Source organism: Schistosoma mansoni (genome assembly GCF_000237925.1).
Source record: "Schistosoma mansoni, WGS project CABG00000000 data, supercontig 0218, strain Puerto Rico, whole genome shotgun sequence".
Taxonomy (NCBI): Eukaryota; Metazoa; Platyhelminthes; class Trematoda; order Strigeidida; family Schistosomatidae; genus Schistosoma; species Schistosoma mansoni.
Window position 1 is genome coordinate 225,892 of NW_017386085.1, and position 22,952 is coordinate 248,843.

General features: G+C 33.5%; 1 protein-coding gene across 1 annotated transcript in view; it reads left to right on the forward strand.

Annotated features, from left to right (window-relative positions):
• Nucleotides 1-1,191: 1,191 nt before the first annotated feature.
• The window catches only part of Smp_212280 (dynein heavy chain, putative), a gene marked incomplete at both ends in the record, with an annotated part of 41,122 nt that continues 19,361 nt past the window's right edge, over nt 1,192-22,952 (forward strand). The window contains 10 exons of the mRNA XM_018792320.1: nt 1,192-1,296; nt 1,975-2,296; nt 5,054-5,253; nt 6,103-6,392; nt 9,002-9,272; nt 11,558-11,837; nt 13,395-13,561; nt 14,997-15,698; nt 17,819-18,054; nt 20,533-20,936. Of these exons, the coding sequence (XP_018647252.1) occupies nt 1,192-1,296; nt 1,975-2,296; nt 5,054-5,253; nt 6,103-6,392; nt 9,002-9,272; nt 11,558-11,837; nt 13,395-13,561; nt 14,997-15,698; nt 17,819-18,054; nt 20,533-20,936 (2,977 nt within the window). The remainder of the gene's footprint in view (nt 1,297-1,974; nt 2,297-5,053; nt 5,254-6,102; nt 6,393-9,001; nt 9,273-11,557; nt 11,838-13,394; nt 13,562-14,996; nt 15,699-17,818; nt 18,055-20,532; nt 20,937-22,952) is intronic.

The following is a 22,952-nucleotide window of genomic DNA, read 5'->3' on the forward strand; positions in this document are numbered from 1 at the left end:
TTACTTACGCCTTTTACCCCTCGTCGAGGAGCATAGGCCGCCCACCAGCATTCTCCATCCAACCCCGTCCTGGGAAATCCTTTCCAATTTTTTCCAGTTAACATTCATCCTTTTCATATCTACTTCTATTTCTCGGCGTAATGTGTTCTTTGGCATTCCACTTTTCCGCTTCCCTTCCGGGTTCCAAGTTAGGGCTTGCCTTGTAATGCACATTGGTGATTTCCCTAATGTATGTCCTATCCACTTCCGACGTCTTTTCCTAATTTCCTCTTCAGCTGGAAGCTGGTTTGTCCTCTCCCATAAAACGCTGTTGCTGATAGTATCCGGCCAATGGATGTTGAGTATTTTGCGTAGACAACTGTTCACAAATACTTGTACCTTCCTGATGATGGTCGTAGTAGTTCTCCACGTTTTAGCTCCGTACAGTAGGACTGTCTCGACGTTCGTAGTAAAGATTCTCACTTTGAAGTTAGTTGACAGTTGTTTGGAGTTCCATATGTTCTTCAATTGTAGAAATGCGGTCCTTGCTTTGCCAATTCTTGCCTTAACATTTGCATCCGATCCTCCATGTTCATCAATGATGCTTCCCAGGTACGAAAATGTTTCCATCTCTTCCAGAGTTTCTCCATCAAGTGTGATTGGGTTGGTGTTCTCCGTGTTGTATTTGAGAATCTTGCTTTTTTCCTTTGTGTATGTTGAAGCCTATTGATGCAGAGGCTGCTGCTACACTTGTTGTCTTAGTACACACACACACTTGAAAATATATTCTTGAACTAATCATGGAAACTTAAAACTGAAGGTTTGCTTAAGTTTCGTACAACCACAAAACTTATTAATTTTATTTGTTAGTAGCCTCTGAGTGCTATATCAATTTGTCGACTAATTCAATATTCTAAATTCGTTCACCTGATTCTATGAAGTTGGATAAACAGACCGTTAAGCGAGAGACGTTTTCCGACCATTGAAGCTCTCAGTGAGTACATTATTGTATAGTGAATGTTCCATATTTATTTAAAGTTTGTTTCTAAACTAATCTTGATCATTTTTGAGAATTACTGTTCTCAAATGATTTGTAAATATAAGGTCATTATGCTTGCTATTTCCTCTCGTTTTATTTAATTATTTTAATAGAAATATATAGATGAATTATTACAAGAGAATAGTAAAGAAATTAAAGAATATGTAACCAAAATGCCGATACTATTTGGTGATTATCGAAATGCAATGGATGAATCAGAGATTCGTTTATATGAAGATATGATTGATTATGAGAATTGTCGAACTATAGCTCAAGAAGTAAGTTCATCTGTGAAACGAACGAAAGTGATGGTGATCATATCTTATGAGTGATTAGTAGTTATTCCAAATTTCAATTTTAAAGCAACATAGATCCTGATGCACTCAGCTAACTAGGCTTATATAAGATGAAACAGGCTATGTTAGCTACTATTTAGAATATTATACTTCTCAGAATAGCTAGTTTACAAATAAACAGTTGTTTTACTTAAGTACCTGATAGACATTGCTTTAAATTTTTGTACATCATGGACCGGTATCCATTGGGATACCAATGGAAAATAGAGAGTAGTCGACAACTGTTTATTCCTATCCATAGACCCCCCAACAGTGCGTAACCATGGTCCATGATCCATTGGTTTACACTTCAAGTCTAAATCATTTCATGATGTGGCGCAACACCGTCAGATCTCACCAGAGCTTATGCTCTCATCTTCACTAATTACATAAGATGAGCTATTTTATTTGTTTATACAGGTGTACATTCTTCAAAATCAGTCACTGTAAAGTTGTGTTTACAGATAGCAAATATCACGTTTTTAGTTCACACGATAATCTGAGAAATTTCATTAGTAGCAGAATCTTTCAGCATATAAACAAAAGTTTAACTTTAGCTACATTGTAATTAATAAACTCCTATAATTTCTAATAATCATATATTACATAACTTTGAAATAGATTTTAGATAATTATAATGAGAGTATTGGTCAATTACAAATGATTCTGTTCAATGATGCAATTGAACATTTCACACGCATTGAACGTGTACTACGTATGGAAAATGGACATGCACTTTTAGTCGGTGTTGGAGGTTCTGGTAAACAAAGTCTTACTCGACTAGCAACTTATGCCTCTAATAGTACATTATTTGAAATTCAACTATGTCGAGGTTATGGTGAACGCGAATTTCGTGAAGAACTAAAAACACTTTATTTACGACTCGGTATTGAAAATAAATCTACAGTTTTTATGTTTACAGATCAACATGTTGTTGAAGAAGGTAAGTATCTCTAAATAAAATATCTGGAATATTTTTACAGATACGTTAAAAAGTGTGAGTAAAACAATTCAGGTGGAATAAGTGTTAATTTACCTATCACTAAATTCTTCCAGTTTAATCACTTAAGGTCTCTATTATAACTTTAACTTCCCTAAAATATGTGATCATAGACACAGTTGTCCGAGCGTTTAATCAAGAACTAGATATTGATAACTAGGCGTATATTCACACATATATAAAGTGAGTTGTCACCTAAAAATATAAAATTATTTAATAACATATAATGCATAGGGTGTAGTCCAAAAGGATGTGCGGTAATTGACTTTTATGTAAAAATTTCTGAACACAATACTAGCCTTTTCTATGGGAGACCCCAATTCCATTGATCAATCAACTAAGGATTTTGAGTATATAATGCCTTGTATATTTGCTTTCCAGACGTTAGGTCTAAGTTGTGCTGACATCCTCGTTATTGACAACCATATGGAAATCAAAGACTAGAACTGCATGATCACTTTTACCTAGGGGTGTCATATAATGGAGATTTGTGATGTCATCCTCATAATATGTCGACATGGGATCTAGTAAGGATGATTCGGAGTCTGGATCGTATATAGCTGCTTCTTTCAAATGTTACACTAGAGCACATGTGATAACCGCATCAACTAGTTCTTGTTTGAAGGAATTTTCTGACGATATAGCTGACAGATTTTTCCAATCTACCGTAGTGGATTAAAGTCTTCTAGGTCTAAGCATCGACCAATTTGTAACCAAGTATTGAGACCATCTAGCAAGGCCTCATTCACCTCACAGCTTGGACTGCAATAGACCACACCAATCAGAAGCTCTTGTCCTCTGCATTTCAAGCGGCAACTAACTAATCCACACGCCCCACTTCCATGGGATATGTTAGCAATAACGGTAAATTGGATAACATTTCTGATGAGTAGAGTTACTCCTTCTTTTCGCTTCTGGATTCTTTCGGCTCTTACTAGCGTGAAGCTTTCAAAATCGATTTCCCTACTGTCTACAGACTGCATCAACCACGTTTCTGTGACCGCAATTACATCCGGCTTGGTAGAGTCTATCTCCGTCAAAGCCTCACCACTCAAAACTTTACAATTCTAAGGTCCTCACCAGCATCCAACCTTAGTTTTGGTTCTTCTTCAGCTTCTCGTCTTTTTACACAGTCCACGAGCGGCATATGTTTACGGACAAAACCTCCAGATCCCCATGGTTTATGTCCATTTCTGTAGTACTAAGTCCGTTTCATCGAGAGATTTCAATACTACTTTTAACAGCCCGGTTTGATTCTGTTTCAAGTCTTTTTGTTTACCTAATCTATAAACCTCCAGCAAGGTGACTTCAGAGTTATTCTGAGGCGTTAACTGGTTTAATAGCTCTTTTATCAACTCGATGTCAGGCTCAAAACGAGTTCTGAGCTCTATGCCTTCAATCTACGAAAGACAACTGACCTGTCACTATGATCAGTCTTCAATTTATCAGCTAGTGGTTTAAAGTCTGACTCTTCTTTAGCACATTAGGTTGTTTCCTATCCCTAATCTGTAACCATTCACAAACATCCATTGGAGTATCAATCACAGTCACGTTACACACACTGTGGGATTCTGGATGATTGTTGGTGACTTAGGTAATCAGGTTGTTGTTTTTCCTGATAGAAATAGACCAAGCCTTACGATTAGGTTTTCTAGGTGTTTCCTGCTTGCTGCTGTTTTGAGGGTGAAAGACATGAGAAACTTCCTTGATTGAGCTTTTATTTCTAACAGACCTCTTTATAAGCCGTTCTTCCTCCGTTGACCCATGTAAGTCAACCGACTCTGAGCTTATTTGGGGCAACTCCACATCGACTTATTTATCGGCCGAGCGAGTACTATTTGATGTGTCTCAACTACACATGCTTACACTGGTTTTAACAGCGTTCACCATTGCAATAGCTTTGGCTGGAAAGCTATTTGTGTCCGAGCAGCACTACTGACACAACCATACTCAACTATTTTTACTAAACTGTTTGAAAGCGTTAGATTCGTGCAGACTTTGTGGTACCATTCTTTTCACTCATCGCACTGCATGCCACTTTCCTCAGGGTATCGACAATCTGGGCGTTGGCAATCGTTTTTTGGACTGTTTAGTTATCAATATGACATTTTCAGAAAGAAACTAGATACAAACAATACCCAGAGACAAGATAAAATGATGATGATCATGATGAGAAACTTTAAAGTGTTAGAACCAAATGTGAAAACAAATAAAGAAAGAACCATGGTACTCAAAAGTACTGACGATAAATTACTCCCGAAAAAACGATACTCTTGGCGAATACTTTAACTGAAATGAATTAAATTAAAACGAAAATAGTAGTTTTGATGGGTATTAAACGATCGAAAAAACAAAATTAACTCAGCAAGGAGAAATACCTCTTTCCTTTTTAGATAACTCGCACAAATTCGGCCTGTTCTTCGTGGTTGTCAGTAAACTTTGGTGAGAGAACTGACATGCTTTATTCATAGGTGAAACACATGTGAAACACTTTTATACAGTGTGAGAGAGCAAACATGAGGAAGCGGTATCTTATACATTTCCTAAACCCACGTTATTCTGAAACTCCCATTAAGTGTTTTACATTTATACATAGGATATGTCTAGTTAGCGTTGATAGCCAAAAGACAAACTGTTATAAAATATGTGCACAATTTGTTGATCAGTAAATAAGAATCATTTCTTCTTAATTTTGTGTAGGTTTCCTTGAGTTGATCAACAATATGCTGACAACAGGTTCAGTTCCTGCTTTGTTTGGTGATGATGAACGGGAGTCAATAACAGGTCAATTACGCGATGAAGCTGTTGCGATTGGATATCCTCCAACTCGTGAATCTATTTGGCAATATTTCATACAAAAAGCATCATCGAATCTTCATATTGTTCTATGTATGAGCCCTGTAAGCAAGAACTTTATTTTTACTGCCTTTTACATAAGCTATTATCAACGTTATTACAGGATTATAATAAGATCTGGTTCTTTGTTAAAAAGTGCACCTTAAATTCTGTTCTATAAAAATCAAAATGCATAAATGTTTCTATTAGTTAGTCACTGAATGATTAGTAATTTCATGTTACCTAATCCTTATCGAGGTGGGTACGAATCTCACTAGAAGCAGTTAATTCTGTAAGATTATAGATGATCAGTGTCAAATTGCACGTAACTTACATCATAATTTCCCACTGATTACGTCTAACTACCTAACATTAAAATAGGTATACATAAGAACCACAACTTCAGAATTTGAAATCTCTGTGGAAAAAGTTTACTGTTTAGTGCGATGTCTGCTCATAGGTATGAATTATAAATATACCTACTAAAAGACAGCATCTCAAAGCTAAGTAAGCTTATTCGCTCTTTCAGTTTGTCTGCTTATTTACAAGTCTTTGAAATACACGTATCCCGAACACTGGTATTTCGACTTTTGATATACTCTTCTTTTAAACGTATCAAGTCGGCAGTATATATATATATACAAAATCAATAACGATCTATATCTATATCTAACATTGTCATTCGTCATTCATTGGAGTCGACCAAGGAGGACTATAATGAATAGTAAAAAATGTACGGTTATAAGTCCACCATTCTGTTGAAAAAGCATCAAGTCATTTCTGACTTTATTTCGAATTTTAATTGAATCAGGCAAATATTCACAGATATTTGTCAAAGTTCAGAAGTAAAGGAGTAAAATTTTCATTCTATATAATATTCGTTGATACTTATCACTTAATCCAATTGTATTTAGGTTGGTGATACACTACGGACACGTTGTCGTAATTTTCCTGGTATTGTTAATAATACTACTATTGATTGGTTTTTCCCATGGCCAGAACAAGCTCTTTATGCTGTAGTCAATGTACTTATACCGGAACAATTTAATCTTGTACCTCAACAATATCGTGATTCTGTTATTGATTATTTTGTGGCTACACATCAAAGTATACATGGTTATACGATAGAATTTGCACAAACTTTAAGAAGAGTAAATCATGTTACACCAAAACATTATTTAGATTTTATTCATACGTATAAAAGGTAAATTATTATTATTATAAATTGTGTTTGTGTTTCAAAGACACTTAATTTCATAATTTTGATCTGATTGTTTAAGATACCAGCTTCTGATTTATAGATCTTTGTTTACTTAAGATCCAATTTTGTTTTAACTCACTGTTTTTATATGGAAACCTACAACTGAGTATTTAATACATTTTGCTGATGTTTATACGACACTGAATGAAAAAGAATCGTGTATCTGAGAGATAACCACTTTCTTTAACTTCTCAGATATACCTCACTGGTGTATGCCGTTTGGCAGAGAGCTTATGTTTGGAGTTGTATTACAGTTTCATTCAACCATTTAATGCTAATAATATGTTACGATTGAGATATATGTGTAACCGAATGTATCAACTTGGTTAGATCCTAATTTTTAGTATTAAACACTAATATTAGTCAACAAGAGTAGCTCCACTGTTGCAGCTACTGTACTGATACTGTATAGGTACTGTATGGGATTAATCATTCACTTCAAATGTTCGTCTTTTTCCAGAACATCAGAAAAATCAGACAAGTAAATTGTATTTCTTGTGATTGTATTTATATACAATATCAGAGCCCTATCAATAATGAATCTCAAAAGATGCCCGACTAAAGGAAATGAGATACAAAACTGAATAACAAGTTTATAACTACTCATTTTTAGTTTATGAATTGAAAACGTATTAAAACAGTTAATGAATTAAATGAAAACTTAAAATTAGGAATAATCTATAAGTAATATACATCAATTGTTTGACAAGTACACAAAAAGAATACAAACTGACTTTATCAAAAATAGTTCCTCGAGTTCCACTACTACTACTACTACTACTACTACTACTACTACTACTACTACTACTACTACTACTACTACTACTACTACTACTACTACTACTAGCTAAGTACTACCCATGTTTTTTTCCCATGAAATAAAGCTATACTAACTAGCTATTCAAGTGGATGAAAATTAGTAAGACAGAACATTCATATAGTTACAACTTAAGTAAAAGTCTATCTCAATCAATAATATCACTCATGTAACACACCAACTAAATTACTCTACTGATTACAGATACAAGCTGAAACATAATATCTCGTTATAAGTCGATATTAACTAAAGATCTAGTAAAGATTAAATAATTGTTAATCTTAGCTTTTAACTAATTAACTATGTTTATCCGTAAACTCACATTGCATCAACTTTAAAACCTCGAGGTTCAGCAGCTGGTATAACACTATTAAGTCAAATCTATTACTTAAGACTGTTATCAGTGCTGAAGATCTATACCCACTCTTGGATTGATTAACTGCCTAGTTCATAGATGGATTGATTTACAATGTGGGAATGAGTTTATTGCTTTTATTAATAAGTAGTGAGTAAATGCACTGATTGAACTTAACGTATATTTGATGAGATCACTGATATTAAATCTGTTGTTGTGGATTCTCATGAAAATTTTAGTCACATTCTGTTATTTTAAGCACACCTTTTATTACCAATTTATCTTACTGTCGGATATAATTCTTATGACAATTATATAGACATCTTTTTTTAGCTAAGTATGACTATCAATATTTTGCTTTATGGTAAGTCTTGCTGATTGAACGCTATACTCAAATCTTAAGCTAGTCTCGTAACCCCCAAGCTAGAACTACACAGCGACTTGAACACGAGAGAAAAGGCGCAAAATATACGAAAAGCACTTTACTCCATAGGTTCATTTATGTACAGAAAATATAGGGTTTTTATAGTATTTTAAAAGTCCTTGATTTTTCCTGAGAATTCTAGAATACTACTAAACATAGTACCAGTGTTGTAATCAGCTAATCAGAACCTCTACATGTGACTTTTCATTTTCGCAATATTTCTAGCGCAACTTCTAGTCAAACGCTGATTGGATAAAATGATTCTTAATGTTTCCTGAGCTTGTCATGTCTATTGCGAGAAATTTTCAGGATCGCCCCAACACTTTATATGGCAAAATATGCTTAATGAATCTTAGAAAATCAACCCTTACCAGGAAAAAACACTGTTTGTAACTAACTTTGTAAATAATTTCTAACTAACTACTTAATCAATAGTATGATTACTAAACACCTATAGTTTATTAATTGTTAAATACGTATTGATTATATATAGTTGAAATCATGAGTCAATTGAAGCTAAACCACAACGGAAAACCTGGAAGCACTGGATGGCCGTTTCATCCTATTGTGAGACTCCTCATCAGTGCACATCCACAACCACGCCTCGCGGGGTTGGAACCCAAGACCTACCAGTCTCGCGCCAGAGCACTTAACCGATAGACCACTGAGCCGGCATCCAACGATGTTAATGTCTAACTTCAACCAATCCACGAAGTTGAGCAACCATTCACCAATGTCTTCAGTGAGTTGATATCTCCCAACAGACTTGGTTGAACTCCACTGGTTACTGCTTCTCACTAGAACTCCAGGAAATACCACATGGAGCCAGTCACTAGTGGTGGTTGTCTAGCTTCAATTGACTAATGATTTCAACTATGTATAAAAATTACTAAAAATCTCCACAAACAACCCCATATATTGATTACATAATATAATTTCTTTCTATATATATAAAGATTAATTACAGAAAAAGATAATGATAATGAAAAACAAATTATTCGTTTACAAAGTGGCTTACAAAAATTAGCTGAAGCTTCTATACAATTAGAAGAATTAAATGCTAAATTAGCTGTACAACGTGTAGCTGTAACGGAAAAAACACAAGCATGTGAAAATTTATTAAATGAAATTACTAATAGTAGTCAATTAGCTATAGAAAAAAAAGAATTAGCAGTTTTAAAAAGTAAAGAAATTCAAATTCAATCTGTTGAAATTGAACAAGAAAAAGTACGATTTGTTTATTTCATTAATCTTCAAGGTCAATGTTCTTTTTTTATTTGTTTATTTTTTATTTATCTTTAATGATTTGAGTTTTTTTTGTTTAAATAATTGAGTAGCATTAGATGATTTTGACACATTGAAAGAAGTCAGTCTCAAGTTCTGTTAAGTTTTACGGTCAGATTTATGAACTGATGGACGTCACGCTACATTTGATCAACACAATTTTGAAGAGCGAAAAGATTATAGCCGAACGAAAAGTTGTATTACAGATGATATGATGGATGGTTTACAATATTTTCTTTTGTTATACGTATATTATGATAATACGTTAATAAGACTAATCACGACCTGAAATAGAGAACCAGATTAACGCTAGAGAATACTTTATTCAATACAACCACATGCAATCACACACAGTGAGTCTAGAGTAAAAATCGTTGATAAGAAAGGAACAGACATATTTAATAGTCCGTAGGCTGTAGTTGTTTGTCCGCGCTAAATGACCAATCATACGTTACTTTCACGACCACAACATCATAGAAAACAGAAAAAGTTTTTTTTACAGTGTTAGAGGATATATATCTTAGAATTGGGACCGTCAAAAAAATGTGAGTGATGACTTCATCTAAGGGAATAGTTTATGTATAATGTCTCGTCAACACTTTTATATTAGGTTGACATTAATTTCAAGGCATGTATGATCCCCTACCACCCTTTTTCTCCGAAATTTTAGGATGTGAAAAAAATTTAGCAATTGGTGATTGGTGAGCTCGTTTTTGAAAGGGTGTGCCAGACTGGAAGTGAACAAACATTTTGTCACCTGTAATAATTTTTTATTTGGCTGTAAATGATGCAGCTTTGTAATCTGATTCGTTCAAATCGAAATAGAATAAAGTGCTTTTATTGGATGTGAGAATTGACATTTTTAGATCCGATCATTATTTACAATAATTAACTATTTCTGACTGTTCCATCTGAGTTTTAATTAAAATTTTAACTTCAGAAAAAATAACAAATCCATTTGATTATCCTGCTATACTGCTGTTAGTGAATGTATATCGGGATAACTTCTTTTTTTATGAAGTAGAAATGCAACTACAGTTATCAGTTATCGTGACAAGAGTAATAATAATGTGTAGATCATTGAATGTTAATTTTTGAAAAAACTGACAGCTGTTTTTAATAGTTGTTAATGGTGGTTATTGAATTTCAAAGGTAGTCAAATGTTTCATACACAATTAGTAAACAAATTTTCATCTAAGTATTCCCATGAGTTATTTTAACACATAGTTCGCTCTTTTAATAGACGTTATATGTGTGCCAATATATGAATAAATCATGATGAAGAAATAATGAATGGGGCATGCCGAAATCACGCTAACCGTAAAGGATGGTTAAATGAAGCAACTTTTACGCAATCTGAAATAAGTAATAATCTCTGGGGAAAAAGCAAATAATCTTTATAATTTGGTTATTTTGCAAACCGTTATTCTTCATACAAAAAAGTTGTCCAGTTTAGTTTTAAAAAGGGTGTCGTAAATGAACGCAAGATTGTTATCACGTATTTTTTGTAAATCCATTAAAAGCATAAAATATTTTGACCTGTATATCATTTTTAGTTGACCACTTATTATTCATCACCAAAGTGCAAACAAGCGTACGCGGTCATGTAAAACGATTATTGTGTTTGTGAGGTGGGCATAACATTTCTTTGCACGTAATGTTAACAGCAAATGTTTTTTAAGTGCACAGTCATATATATATATATTGTGAGTAAAGATTCACTTGATTGTCAGTTAGTTTTTAAGAGATTAAACCAATTTAGATTAAACAATCTTCAGTGTAGTCCGCTTAATCAGGATCCTCATAGTTTAAATCACCAACTGATCTTAGCTAGACCAACATTACAAACCTGAAAACACTGGTACAAGAATCTCCGTTATTGCGCAACAAAAACCTCTCACTCCTTAATCGAACCCAGGGCTCTTAGTCCTGCATGTAAACGCTTGACCTATAGACCACCGAGCCGGTATCCAACTGTTAATATCTAACTTCAATCAACTCATGATACTGCGCAACCCTCACCCATCGCATTGGGTAGATAACTGTCTCACACCCGGCATAGTTGAACTCCACTGGTCACGACTTCTCATCATAACTTCGGGACTTTCATTTTGAAGTTATTGAAGATTTAACAATTTTCCTTTTAATCATTCAAGAAAATATTAGATAAACCGATTTCCTTGTTATTGCTGATTTATGACTGTGTTTTGATTTCTTTTTATGCTCAGACGGAAGCTGAAGCTGCCTTAGCTGAAGCTCTACCAGTTTTGGAACAAGCTCGGTTAGCTTTGGATGATTTAGATAAATCAGATGTCACTGAAATCAGATCATTTGCTAAACCACCAAAAGCCGTACAAGTAGTTTCAGAGTGCATATGCGTGTTTAAAGGTTATAAAGAGATTAGTTGGAAAACAGCTAAAGGGATGATGTCAGATACAAATTTTCTACAGTCTTTACAAACTATGGATGTTGACAATATAACTTCTAAACAATCATCGACTGTAAAAGGTAATAATGAACTGTTTTCATTTATACTACTAACTGTTGTTGACAAAACGTGTTATTTTTCCTGCTTAGGTTGATGGTGCTGAACAGTTTGGTAAGCACTTTAGTCTAACATCTATAAAAATTTTACTATAAAAGCTAACGATTTAAAACTCTTCGTTATATGATTTTCAAAAGCTTATAAAGGTGATTTGATATATTTATTTCAAAGATTACTAAATTCATGCGGCGTGTAAGTTCAGATCACATTATAAATTTTTATCAGACCGATCGTCTTCAAATTGAGTTCACCACGATAGTGAATCGTTGTAACTAACAGATGACATGCATTGGTGACTGATTAGTTTATTAATTTAAGTTGTATATTTTTTCGTCACATACCAAGCAAATAAATGTTAGCATATGTAACTATGGTGATATAATATTCCCTCGACCACCATGATAAACCTTGGATTTCCTTGTAATCGTAGACATTTTGTATTGAACAATGTCGAAAAAGCAATTAACGTATCATTAGCCTTAAATCACCTATCGTGACTAACTCTCATTACAATACTGATGACTACTATGTAGATATAGATAGGCAGCTTTAATGTTAGCTTTCTTCTGTTTAGTACTCTATGCATTAAACAAAACTATTTGGATTCGACATATACAAAGGAAAAAGGCAAGATCCTCAAACACAACAAGGAGAACATCAAGCAACCGAATTACACTTGATGGAGAAACTCTGGAAGATGTGTAATCTTTCACCTACCTGCTAAGCATCATCGATAGACATGAAGGATCTGATGCAGATGTGAATGGACGGATTGGTAAAACAAGGACGAGATTTCTTTAATTGAAAGACATGTAGAACTCAAAGCAACTGTTAGTAAATATCAGAGTTAGAAATTTCAATGCAAACTTCAAGACGGTTCTATTGTACGAAGTTGAAATGTGTAGAACAACTGCAATCATTATCAAGAAGATACAAGTATTTATAAACAGTTGTCTACGTGAGATACTCAATATTCGTCTTCGGATAACATCGAAAACGTATTGTGGGAGAGGACAAATGAACTTCCAGCTGAAGAAGAAGTTAGAAAAAGACGCTGTAGGTGGTTAAGACATTGCAGATATCATCAAACTGGATCACGAGGCAATCGCTAACTTGAAGTCCTAAAGGGAGAAGGTGAAGAGGCAGACCAAAGAACTCATTGCACTGTGAATAGGAGGCAGACATCAAAGGATTGAATAATACTTGAAAACAGCTAGAAAGGAGAGCCTAAGACAGTTGGTTGGAGAATCTTTTCGGGTTGCCAATCCCCCTTCATGAGGGGTAACAGATGTAAATAAGTTCATTTAAATTTATCACACCAACGTGTTACGAAAATAGTATTTGAATAGAGTAACACTAATAAACTCCGAAACTATAATAATTTATGTTAATAACATTTTAATGTTCAAAAGATGATCTGCTTTTATTTCCTTTAATAGTTTTCACTATAATGACAATAATTTTCAATTGATTATACTATTATATATTATGTTATTTTACCTTTTTTATTGCGTTGATAGATTATTTAGATAAATCAAAAGTTACAATGGATGAAATGAAAAGTGTTAGCAAAGCTGGTACTGGTTTATTAAAATTTGTTGTTGCTGTACTTGGCTACAGTGAAGTTGCACGTGACATCAAACCAAAACGAGATAAAGTTGCAAAATTAGAAAAAACTTTTATGCAAGTGAGTAATATATTTTAATGCATTAGTTGTTTGAATTAAAACAATTTCTTACTTACTTACGTCTGTTACCCCTCATCGAGGAGCACAGATCGCCAACCACCATTCTTCATCCAACTCTGTCTTGGTCAATCCTTTCCAGTTGCTCCTCATCCTATTCATGTCTGCTTTCGATTCTTGACGAATCGCGTTCTTTGGCCTTCCAATTTTTTCGTTTCCCTTCAGGATTTAAAGTTAGCGATTGCCTCATGATCCAGTTTGATGATATCTGCAATGTCTTAACCACCTACAGCGTCTTTTTCTAACTTCTTCTTCAGCTGGAAGTTCATTTGTCCTCTCCCACAATACGTTTTCGATGTTATCCGAAGACGAATATTGAGTATCTCACGTAGACAACTGTTTATAAATACTTGTATCTTCTTGATAATGATTGCAGTTGTTCTACACATTTCAACTTCGTACAATAGAACCGTCTTGAAGTTTGCATTGAAATTTCTAACTCTGATATTTACTAACAGTTGCTTTGAGTTCTACATGTCTTTCAATTAAAGAAATCTCGTCCTTGTTTTACCAATCCGTCCATTCACATCTGCATCAGATCCTTCATGTCTATCGATGATGCTTAGCAGGTAGGTGAAAGATTACACATCTTCCAGAGTTTCTCCATCAAGTGTAATTCGGTTGCTTGATGTTCTCCTTGTTGTGTTTGAGGATCTTGCCTTTTTCCTTTGAGTATGCAGAGGGCTGTCGCTGCAGAGACTGTTGCTACACTAGTTTTCTTCATCTGTATTTTTTCGTGTGTATGGGATAGTGAGGGTGAGACATCTACCAATTCCAGATCTTCTAATTGCATTCAACCTTTTTTCTCAATAAACGATTTCGGCTTTACTTAAATTTTACTTAGCTTAAGGTTTGAAGATTTTATGTATTTTCTGTTTAATTTTTAACGGAAAATATGTGATGCTCATACTGTTCATATATTCAATCTAGCTTGTAAGTATATCACTGTTTTAATAGGAATGTGAATATAATCGTTTATACGTTTGACATTGATAACTAATTTCAAAATTTGATAGAGAATAGGACTAGAGAAAAGAGACAAATGGTTTCGTAACCAAACATAATGCACTTGTATTTATAATTGTATACAAACAACGAAAATTAACGATGAGAAGATATGAATTCACAAACAATCTGGTATTCAAAATGGCAACAAGGGGAAACAAACTATACTAAGTGATGTTACACACTGTTAGTCATTAAAGACTTATGTGATCATCAAGAAAATGTGATATGCTTTGGAATGATACTACTGGGAAGTGGCGTATTATATAATTTGTAATAATAGCTTATGTCAAATTATTTCAGCATTCACTAAACACTGTTTTATTTATCACTATATGTTTATATTTCCATAAATTTTCACCTTATCTCTCAGGCTAAAAGAGATTTAACTCGAATCAATACAGAATTGTCTAATCTGGAATCGGAGCTAATCAGTCTTAATCGTCGTTATGAAGAAGCAATGAGTGAAAGACTTAAATTGCAAGAAGAGACAGATATCATGGAGCGTCGTTTGATTGCTGCAGATAAATTAATAACTGGTTTAAGCTCAGAAGAAATTCGATGGCTTAAGGATTTAGATGAATTGAAAATAAAACGTGTCAAACTATTGGGTGATTGTTTAATCAGTGCTTCATTTCTTAGTTATGTTGGTGCATTCTCATCAGAATTTCGTACACGTATGATATATGAAGATTGGCAAAGATGGTTACAAGAAAGACAAATTCCACTAAGTGATCAGTTTCGATTAGAAGATATTCTGACAAATGATGTAGAAGTATCAAGATGGAATTCTGAAGGTCTACCACCAGATGAACTTAGTATACAGAATGGGATATTAACTGTACAATCCTCTAGATTTCCTTTATGTATTGATCCACAAGAACAAGCACTTCATTGGATATGTCACAAAGAAGAGGCTAATAACTTAAAAATTGCTACATTTAACGACTCAGACTTCCTTAAACAACTTGAACTATCAATACGTTATGGTATCCCATTTTTATTTAAAGATGTCGATGACTACATTGATCCAGTTATCAATAATGTATTGGAGAAAAATATAAAAGGTGACCAAGTAAGTCAATACTTATTTCCTCTCCTCAAAATAAGCATGAAATTCAGTAGTATTTAACTAAGTGATTGGAATAAAACCATAACGCAATGGTACACGTATTTGAATTTACTCACCAAAAAACTACATATCACTAAGACACAAGAAAAATAAGCTATTCTATGAAAAGGCTAGGGTAGTAAGTTATCCTTTTTGATTACATATTGAACGGATCCGCTTAATCGAAATTGATTTCCGGCGGCTACGGGCCCTTCTCACATAGAAAAGTCATGATGATTATTCTCTATTTAATTAAAAAACTGTCTCATGCATCCAGTTATCAAATTAGGAGGAAAAAGAAGTCACAGATTTCATAACTATGATGCAACTTCTTTTTCTCCTACAAAAGTCCTCTCTTTAAATAAACAGTGTGATAAAATTGGTTGATTCATTCCGATGAAATTATTTACTTAAGCTGTTCATTCGTATGTATAGTTGTATTGCAAATATATGTCTATAGGAGGATAGAAAAGATTGCACCACAGAGTGATTCGAGACTCCAATTATCAAATGAAGTTACATAATAATCAGAAGGTTAGAGAAGCATAGAAGAATGGAAATAATTTACGATTCAGGATTATGAAGATAATTGTCCTCTTGACAGATATCAAGGAAAACGGAAAACATAGAGGTAGTAGTAATAACTCGTTATGGTTAAAAGTTACAACGGGCATCTATATACTTGCTTGTCCTGTGGGCCAGTTGACACTGGCTACACAAAGCGATCACTTTCTAAACTAATCTCAGGACACTACCAGGAGAAAACAAAACGATCACCAGTGCAATACAGGAGCATCTAATCAGTTCTGGACACATTGCTTCGAAGGAGTCTTCTATTAAAATGACCTACACAATCAAAGGAACTGTATCGAAGGGAGGTCGAATCAAAAACTTATGCACTGCTGAGGCATTGATGATCCATAAATTTAAGCCCGAACTCTTCATGCAAAAACGACACGTTCAACCTCTCATTCATCCTTGGCCCTAATTCTCTTCTGCAGTATTTTTTATTTTGGTTTTTGTTTAAATTAGTGTTTTGTAATTTTAAACTATTGTCGGTTGTTGTTATCCTTTGACAACTTTCCATAATTATTACTCAGTTTTTAATATTATGACCTCTATATTTTCCGTTTTCCTTGATATCTGTCAAGAGGACAATTATCTTCATAATCCTGAATCGTAAATTATTTCCATTCTTCTATGCTTCTCTAACCTTCTGATTATTATGTAACTTCATTTGATAATTGGAGTCTCGAATCACTCTGTGGTGCAATCTTTTCTATCCTCCTATAGACATATATTTGCAATACAACTATACATACGAATGAACAGCTTAAGTAAATGATTTCGTTTAAAAGACAATTTTCTTCACTGAATTCTCTGTATTTTTATTTAATGACACAATGGGTTATTTTATTAATTGATTCTGTTCGAACACTTGTGTTTAAACCTATTCATTTATTGAAAGTGGACACGAAGTAGATAACCGTTGTAGATGAGTTACGTAATAAGTTACTAAATCAAGAATATGTAATGAAATTTCGTCCCTCTCCTAATGTTAATTGTTACTTTGCGCATAATCAACTAGTCAGTGACAAGCAAAGTAGAAGTTGGCGCAGATTAACATCGGTCAAAACTACTATACTTTAATGTAAATAGACGAAGTTAGCGAAATTTTAAAAAAACTGAGGAGAACTGAGCATAAGAAGAATTAACGAAATCGAAAGACTATAAGAGGAAAATAGTATTCGTCATCGAAGTTACGTGGATGACAAATAAACTCATTATTACTATCCGCCTGTATCTTCTAGGGATTTGAACTAAGCACTGATATCTTAATTCATGTTATCTATTTGTAATATTAATGCTCGTATTCTTACATATGATTAAGTGATCAGTTTTTGACAGTTACTTGTCTTTCTATTTTAAAAGAATTCCTTTTTCTATAATACAACTCTAATTTGGTATTATGGTTTTTTACGGAGTTAATAAGATTGTATCAAATTAATTGTGCAATTCCGTTTGTTATACTAACATACCAAACTTACAAAATGTACATCGTATTTATTATTTTTTTCCTACAGAACCGTGCTTATGTCATTCTCGGTGATAAAGAAGTAGACTATGATCCCAACTTTCGTCTCTACCTCATTACAAAACTGTCTAACCCTCAGTATGGACCAGATGTATTTAGCAAAGCAACAGTTATTAATTATACTGTCACTATGAAAGGTTTGGAAGATCAGTTACTAAGTGTAATTGTTAAATCAGAACGATGTGAGCTAGAAGAACAACGTGAATTTTTGATTAAAGAAACAAGGTTAGCGTTCAATGTTCTAAGCAAATAGTACTTTAAAATAATATTCACTCATAATAGTCTCTGTTCTCTGCAACAAACTCTGTGTATCAACTTACGAATTTGTATTAGCCTATGACCTTTCTAATAATGATGCATCCGATTCTCGTAACTCATGGGTTTATAAGTTACATGTTTAAGGTATGTTCTCGGATGTTTATCATTCAGGCTTCTTCCTTATCCCTTTGCAGAAGACAGGAAGAAACAGCTTTCTGAATACTTCATTAAATAGTGTTGGGATGTGGAAAATAAGATGATGGTCCGGCAGTTTAGTAAGAAAACCAATATATTTGTTTTGCCAGTTAGATGCTAGCATTTTAGAAATCAAAATCTGAATAATGTTCCTTCTTTTCAAAGTTGCCTACCAGCAACCACGATGTCTCCGATAGTACTTTTTTGTAACTTGTACAGAAAAAGGTCGTAAAGTTTTTTTAAGCACGTCTGATAAGCTATGCGATTAACAGACACAATGACAACCTAAAACAAACAAAAAACAGGTAACCTGTTGAAATATCTAGGTGGCAAGAACAGGTATCCCAAATATTCAAGCAGGCCACTGACGAAGGTTCCTGACCACAAATATTTAAGTGATATTTGCTTTATTTTGGATATTTATGACCTTATCAAGATGGATTCATTAAGTTATGATAAATCTTCATCAACTGAGGTGGTTTGGACACATGTGCTACGTATACCCAACCACAGTCTTACTCGACAACCGATGCTTTCTGGTGTAGGAGTAGGCTGGAAGACAGCTAGGGGTGGCCAAATCAAAACGTGGTAACAGTCCATAAAGTCAATGACAGTTGGACTGAACCATGTTAACAGGTGTAGACTACTTTGTTATGACCCGGTTAATTATCATAACCAATGGTTAGAGACTTTGTGTGACAAGTCTCAAAATCGTCTGCAATGACTCAAGTGCATCAATTCTTTACTTTCCCTTAAATTCTGAATTCCCCAGCTTTTGTTTTATTTCGCCACTCTATATTTTCTCCTCGAATCTTATTTTCGATGCCTACCTAATCTTCCCTGTTATTAGTGATATTGTTACTACCTCTAAAGTTCTGGGATTTAGCCTGACAATTTCATCTCCCTGTGTTAATTGGAATTGACAACTTGAGCCAATTTACATACGTACCAGGTTCTTCGTTGAGACTGGCTGACTGATAATTTGGAAGTAGGGCTATAACTTGATGGTCTGCACATGAACTTTGTTATTACTGGATAACGCAGCACAGATTACTTACTTTTGTTACCAGTGTTTTTTTTCATCATGAACTCTATACATTCAACAGACTGCATACCTACCTGTAAAACTTGTTAAAAATTACAAAGATTGGGAGGTTGATTTACAATATCACTTTTATTAACAAAGCGAATTCGAAAAACTTCTTAAATGCTTTAATATTCAGCTTTACTTAAAAAATCCTCACTATCTAGTTGAAGAAATCTCAGTAATATTAAAATGTACAGAAGACAAGATATACAATAAACCAACTCAATCTGACCCTATCTTACAAAGTTCACAAAACGCACAACTATGCTAAACAACAATAGGACTTTGAAAGAAATCCTCACGAACCCTGAACTTAAGATTGGTGTTGGTGGGTGTTCTTGATAATATTGCTGATTGTGACACTAGTTAATATGTGTTAGTATCCTACTGGGAGCATTAGTTTCTTCAAGATAATTGATACATCTAGTTGAATAGTGTCATATTTCAAGGAACCTAGTTTAGAGCCAAATCTCTAATCATCTAAATGACACCTAACATTAGATCAAGTGGAGTTAAGTCATTTAACCTAGTTTATATCTCGCAGATTAGTCTATTCAACTCGATCAGTAATAAGGGTGAGCCAATATGACAATGATTACAACTGTGTGATAAGTCAGTGTAAAATTGACAAATAAAATAAACCTCTAGTTTATTATTGGAATGGAAATTATTATTTTTTGAGACAGCTCTGCTGAAAGAAATTTATGTTGCGTGAAAATTAAAATGAATTTAATAAATGAATAACTAAACCATAATTTAATTTCTCAAAGATAATCTGGCTACTAGTTTATTTGAAACTATTCCACCTAATCACTAAAATGTGACTAGAAAGAATCATCCTACTTTCAGTCATTTCAACAGCTTCTTTCAGGAAATATCTTTATATATAGTTGAAATCATGAGTCAATTGAAGCTAAACCACAATAGAAAACCTGCAAGCACTGGACGGCCGTTTCGTACTATTGTGGGACTCCTCAGCAGGGCGCATCCACGATCCCACCTCACCAGATTCGAGCCCAGGACCTACCAGTCTCGCGCACGAGCACTTAACGGATATTATAAAAATATATTTCTTTTAAAGCCTATTATTACATGATTTTTAGCAGAGATTTTTTTGAATTTGTGAATTTTTTTCCCCATTCCCCTTTACAACAATCATTAAGTCAAAATAAAAAGCTACTGAAAGACTTAGAAGATAGTCTATTACGTGAATTAGCAACAAGTACAGGAAATATGTTGGATAATGTTGAATTAGTTAATACTTTGGAAGAAACAAAATTAAAAGCAAATGAAGTATCAGAAAAATTAGAAATGGGTGCTAAAACTGCAATTGATATTGATATATTACGTGATGGTTATCGTCCAGCAGCAAAACGTGGCGCAATTTTATTTTTTGTTTTATCAGATATGTCATCAATTAATTCAATGTATCAATATTCATTAACAGCATATCTTGATGTATTTCAAATATCACTACATAAAAGTATGCCCGATGTTGTTTTAAAGAAACGATTATATAATATTATTAATAAACTTACATATAATGTATATACATATGGATGTACAGGTAAATTTAAATTTAATCATTTTAAGTATAATTTTTTTTATATTAAAGATTATAAAATTATGCTTTTCAAATGAATTTAATAAGTTTAAATGATTGATATAAGTTTTAGTGAGAAGCAGTGACCTATGGAGTTCAACTAGGTCTGTTGTGAGGTAGTAACTCACTGAAGACAATGGTGAATGTGTCGCTCAATTTCGTGGATCGGTTGAACTTAGACATTAACACCGTTGGTCTGGTGGTTCTAATCTCGCGAGGCAGGATCGTGGATGCAAATTGCTGAGGAGTCCTACAATGGGTCGAAACGGCCGTCCAGTGCTTCCAGGTTTTCCATTGTAGTCTAGCTTTAATTGATTCATGATTTCAACCACAAAATTACTAAAATCTCCACAAACCCCCTTCTGATATAAGTAAAACAAAAAATCATCAACCAACTGTTTTTGTTAGTCTGGTGACATTAAATTTGTATTAATATTGAACATTTACCCGATCAGTTAACCAGTCATTTAGACATGATGTCGAATATGGCACATGTGTATACCTATTCAAGTTACCATATCCCATTAGGATACTAAGATGAAATTGTCAAGAATAATCCCAAATTAGTAGAAATAGTAACAGTATATATGGATACAGTAAAAATTAGCGATCGAATATACCGAATCCAGAAAATATAAATTACTGAAATGAAAAAAATTTATAAGGTAATTTAGAAATTTATGATCTAAGGAAATACAAAAGTTGAATGTGTTTGGTTCATTGGGAACGATTTTGAGCTATATCATTCAAGGTCCCTAAGCCTTGATTATGATTATGTCATATGGACCTAAACAAGTGAGACCACATCTGCCTATATTGCTTAATCAAAAAGTCATTGTCAGTCGTGACTCAGTATATTATTAATTACACTTTCGAGAAAGAAGGTAATCTTGATTATTTTCAATTTTTACCTTTACGTCAAATGGATTTTCTATATAAAATCAATAAAAGAAATAAAAACTCTATTTTTGAGTTACATAAATACAAACAATTGATTTATGGTTATTTAATTGATCAATACTCTACATAATAAAAACTTACACATTGACGCTGTTAGTATAAATCATATAACATTACTAATATAAGTAAGAAGTTTAGTCATAATATATCACAGAACTTACTTGGTATTGTTTGGCTGAATCTTCCCATTGACGTTTACTACTGCAATTGATCAGTCTCTTATTAGCTATATGTGCATACTGTGCGTATTGACTGATCAATTGCAGTCCTAAACGTCAATGGGAAGATTCAAACAAACAATACTAAATGGATTTAAACTTCATCCCATTGCACAAGCAAGTGGCTATCAGGACTCAGTAGCTATGTGGATAACGCGATGGTGTTTGAAGTAAATGGTACTGGGTTCGAGTTCCAGAGTGAACATCAACCCACCTGTGCTTATATTATAGAACTATTTAGATAGTTGTACGGTTAATACATTAATTTGAATTACAAACAATATGTTTAGTTCACATATACTCAAATGATAATGACTGAATCACTAATCAAGTGAATTGAAAATGAGTATACATGCATAAATAGTCAACAGATATACTTTCTTGGTAATTACGTCTGGTAACTAGTTTATTAAAGTCTGTTACAAAAATATCATATCGTTCTTTAAAGTAATAATAAACTTCATTTTTCAAAAATAGGATCACTGATTTTACTTAATAATTAAAACTGTGTAAACAGATGATTGATTATTGATTTATTGGATTAATTACCTGTTTAATGAGGCAAGCAATAAAAAGTCAGTTGAATAATGTGATTATTACTAATACAACTTACAACTCCAAATATTCACTATTTTTTTGCATGACACCACTATACCTTTAGAAAAAACTCCTTTCTATCACATCCAGATTGTGTCTAACAGTGGAATTTCGATGACACGTTTCGTTCTGCGTTAGATTCTTTGTCCAGATGGACCTACATCTCAGTGCTGATGCTCAATTATAATGCTTAATACCAACAACT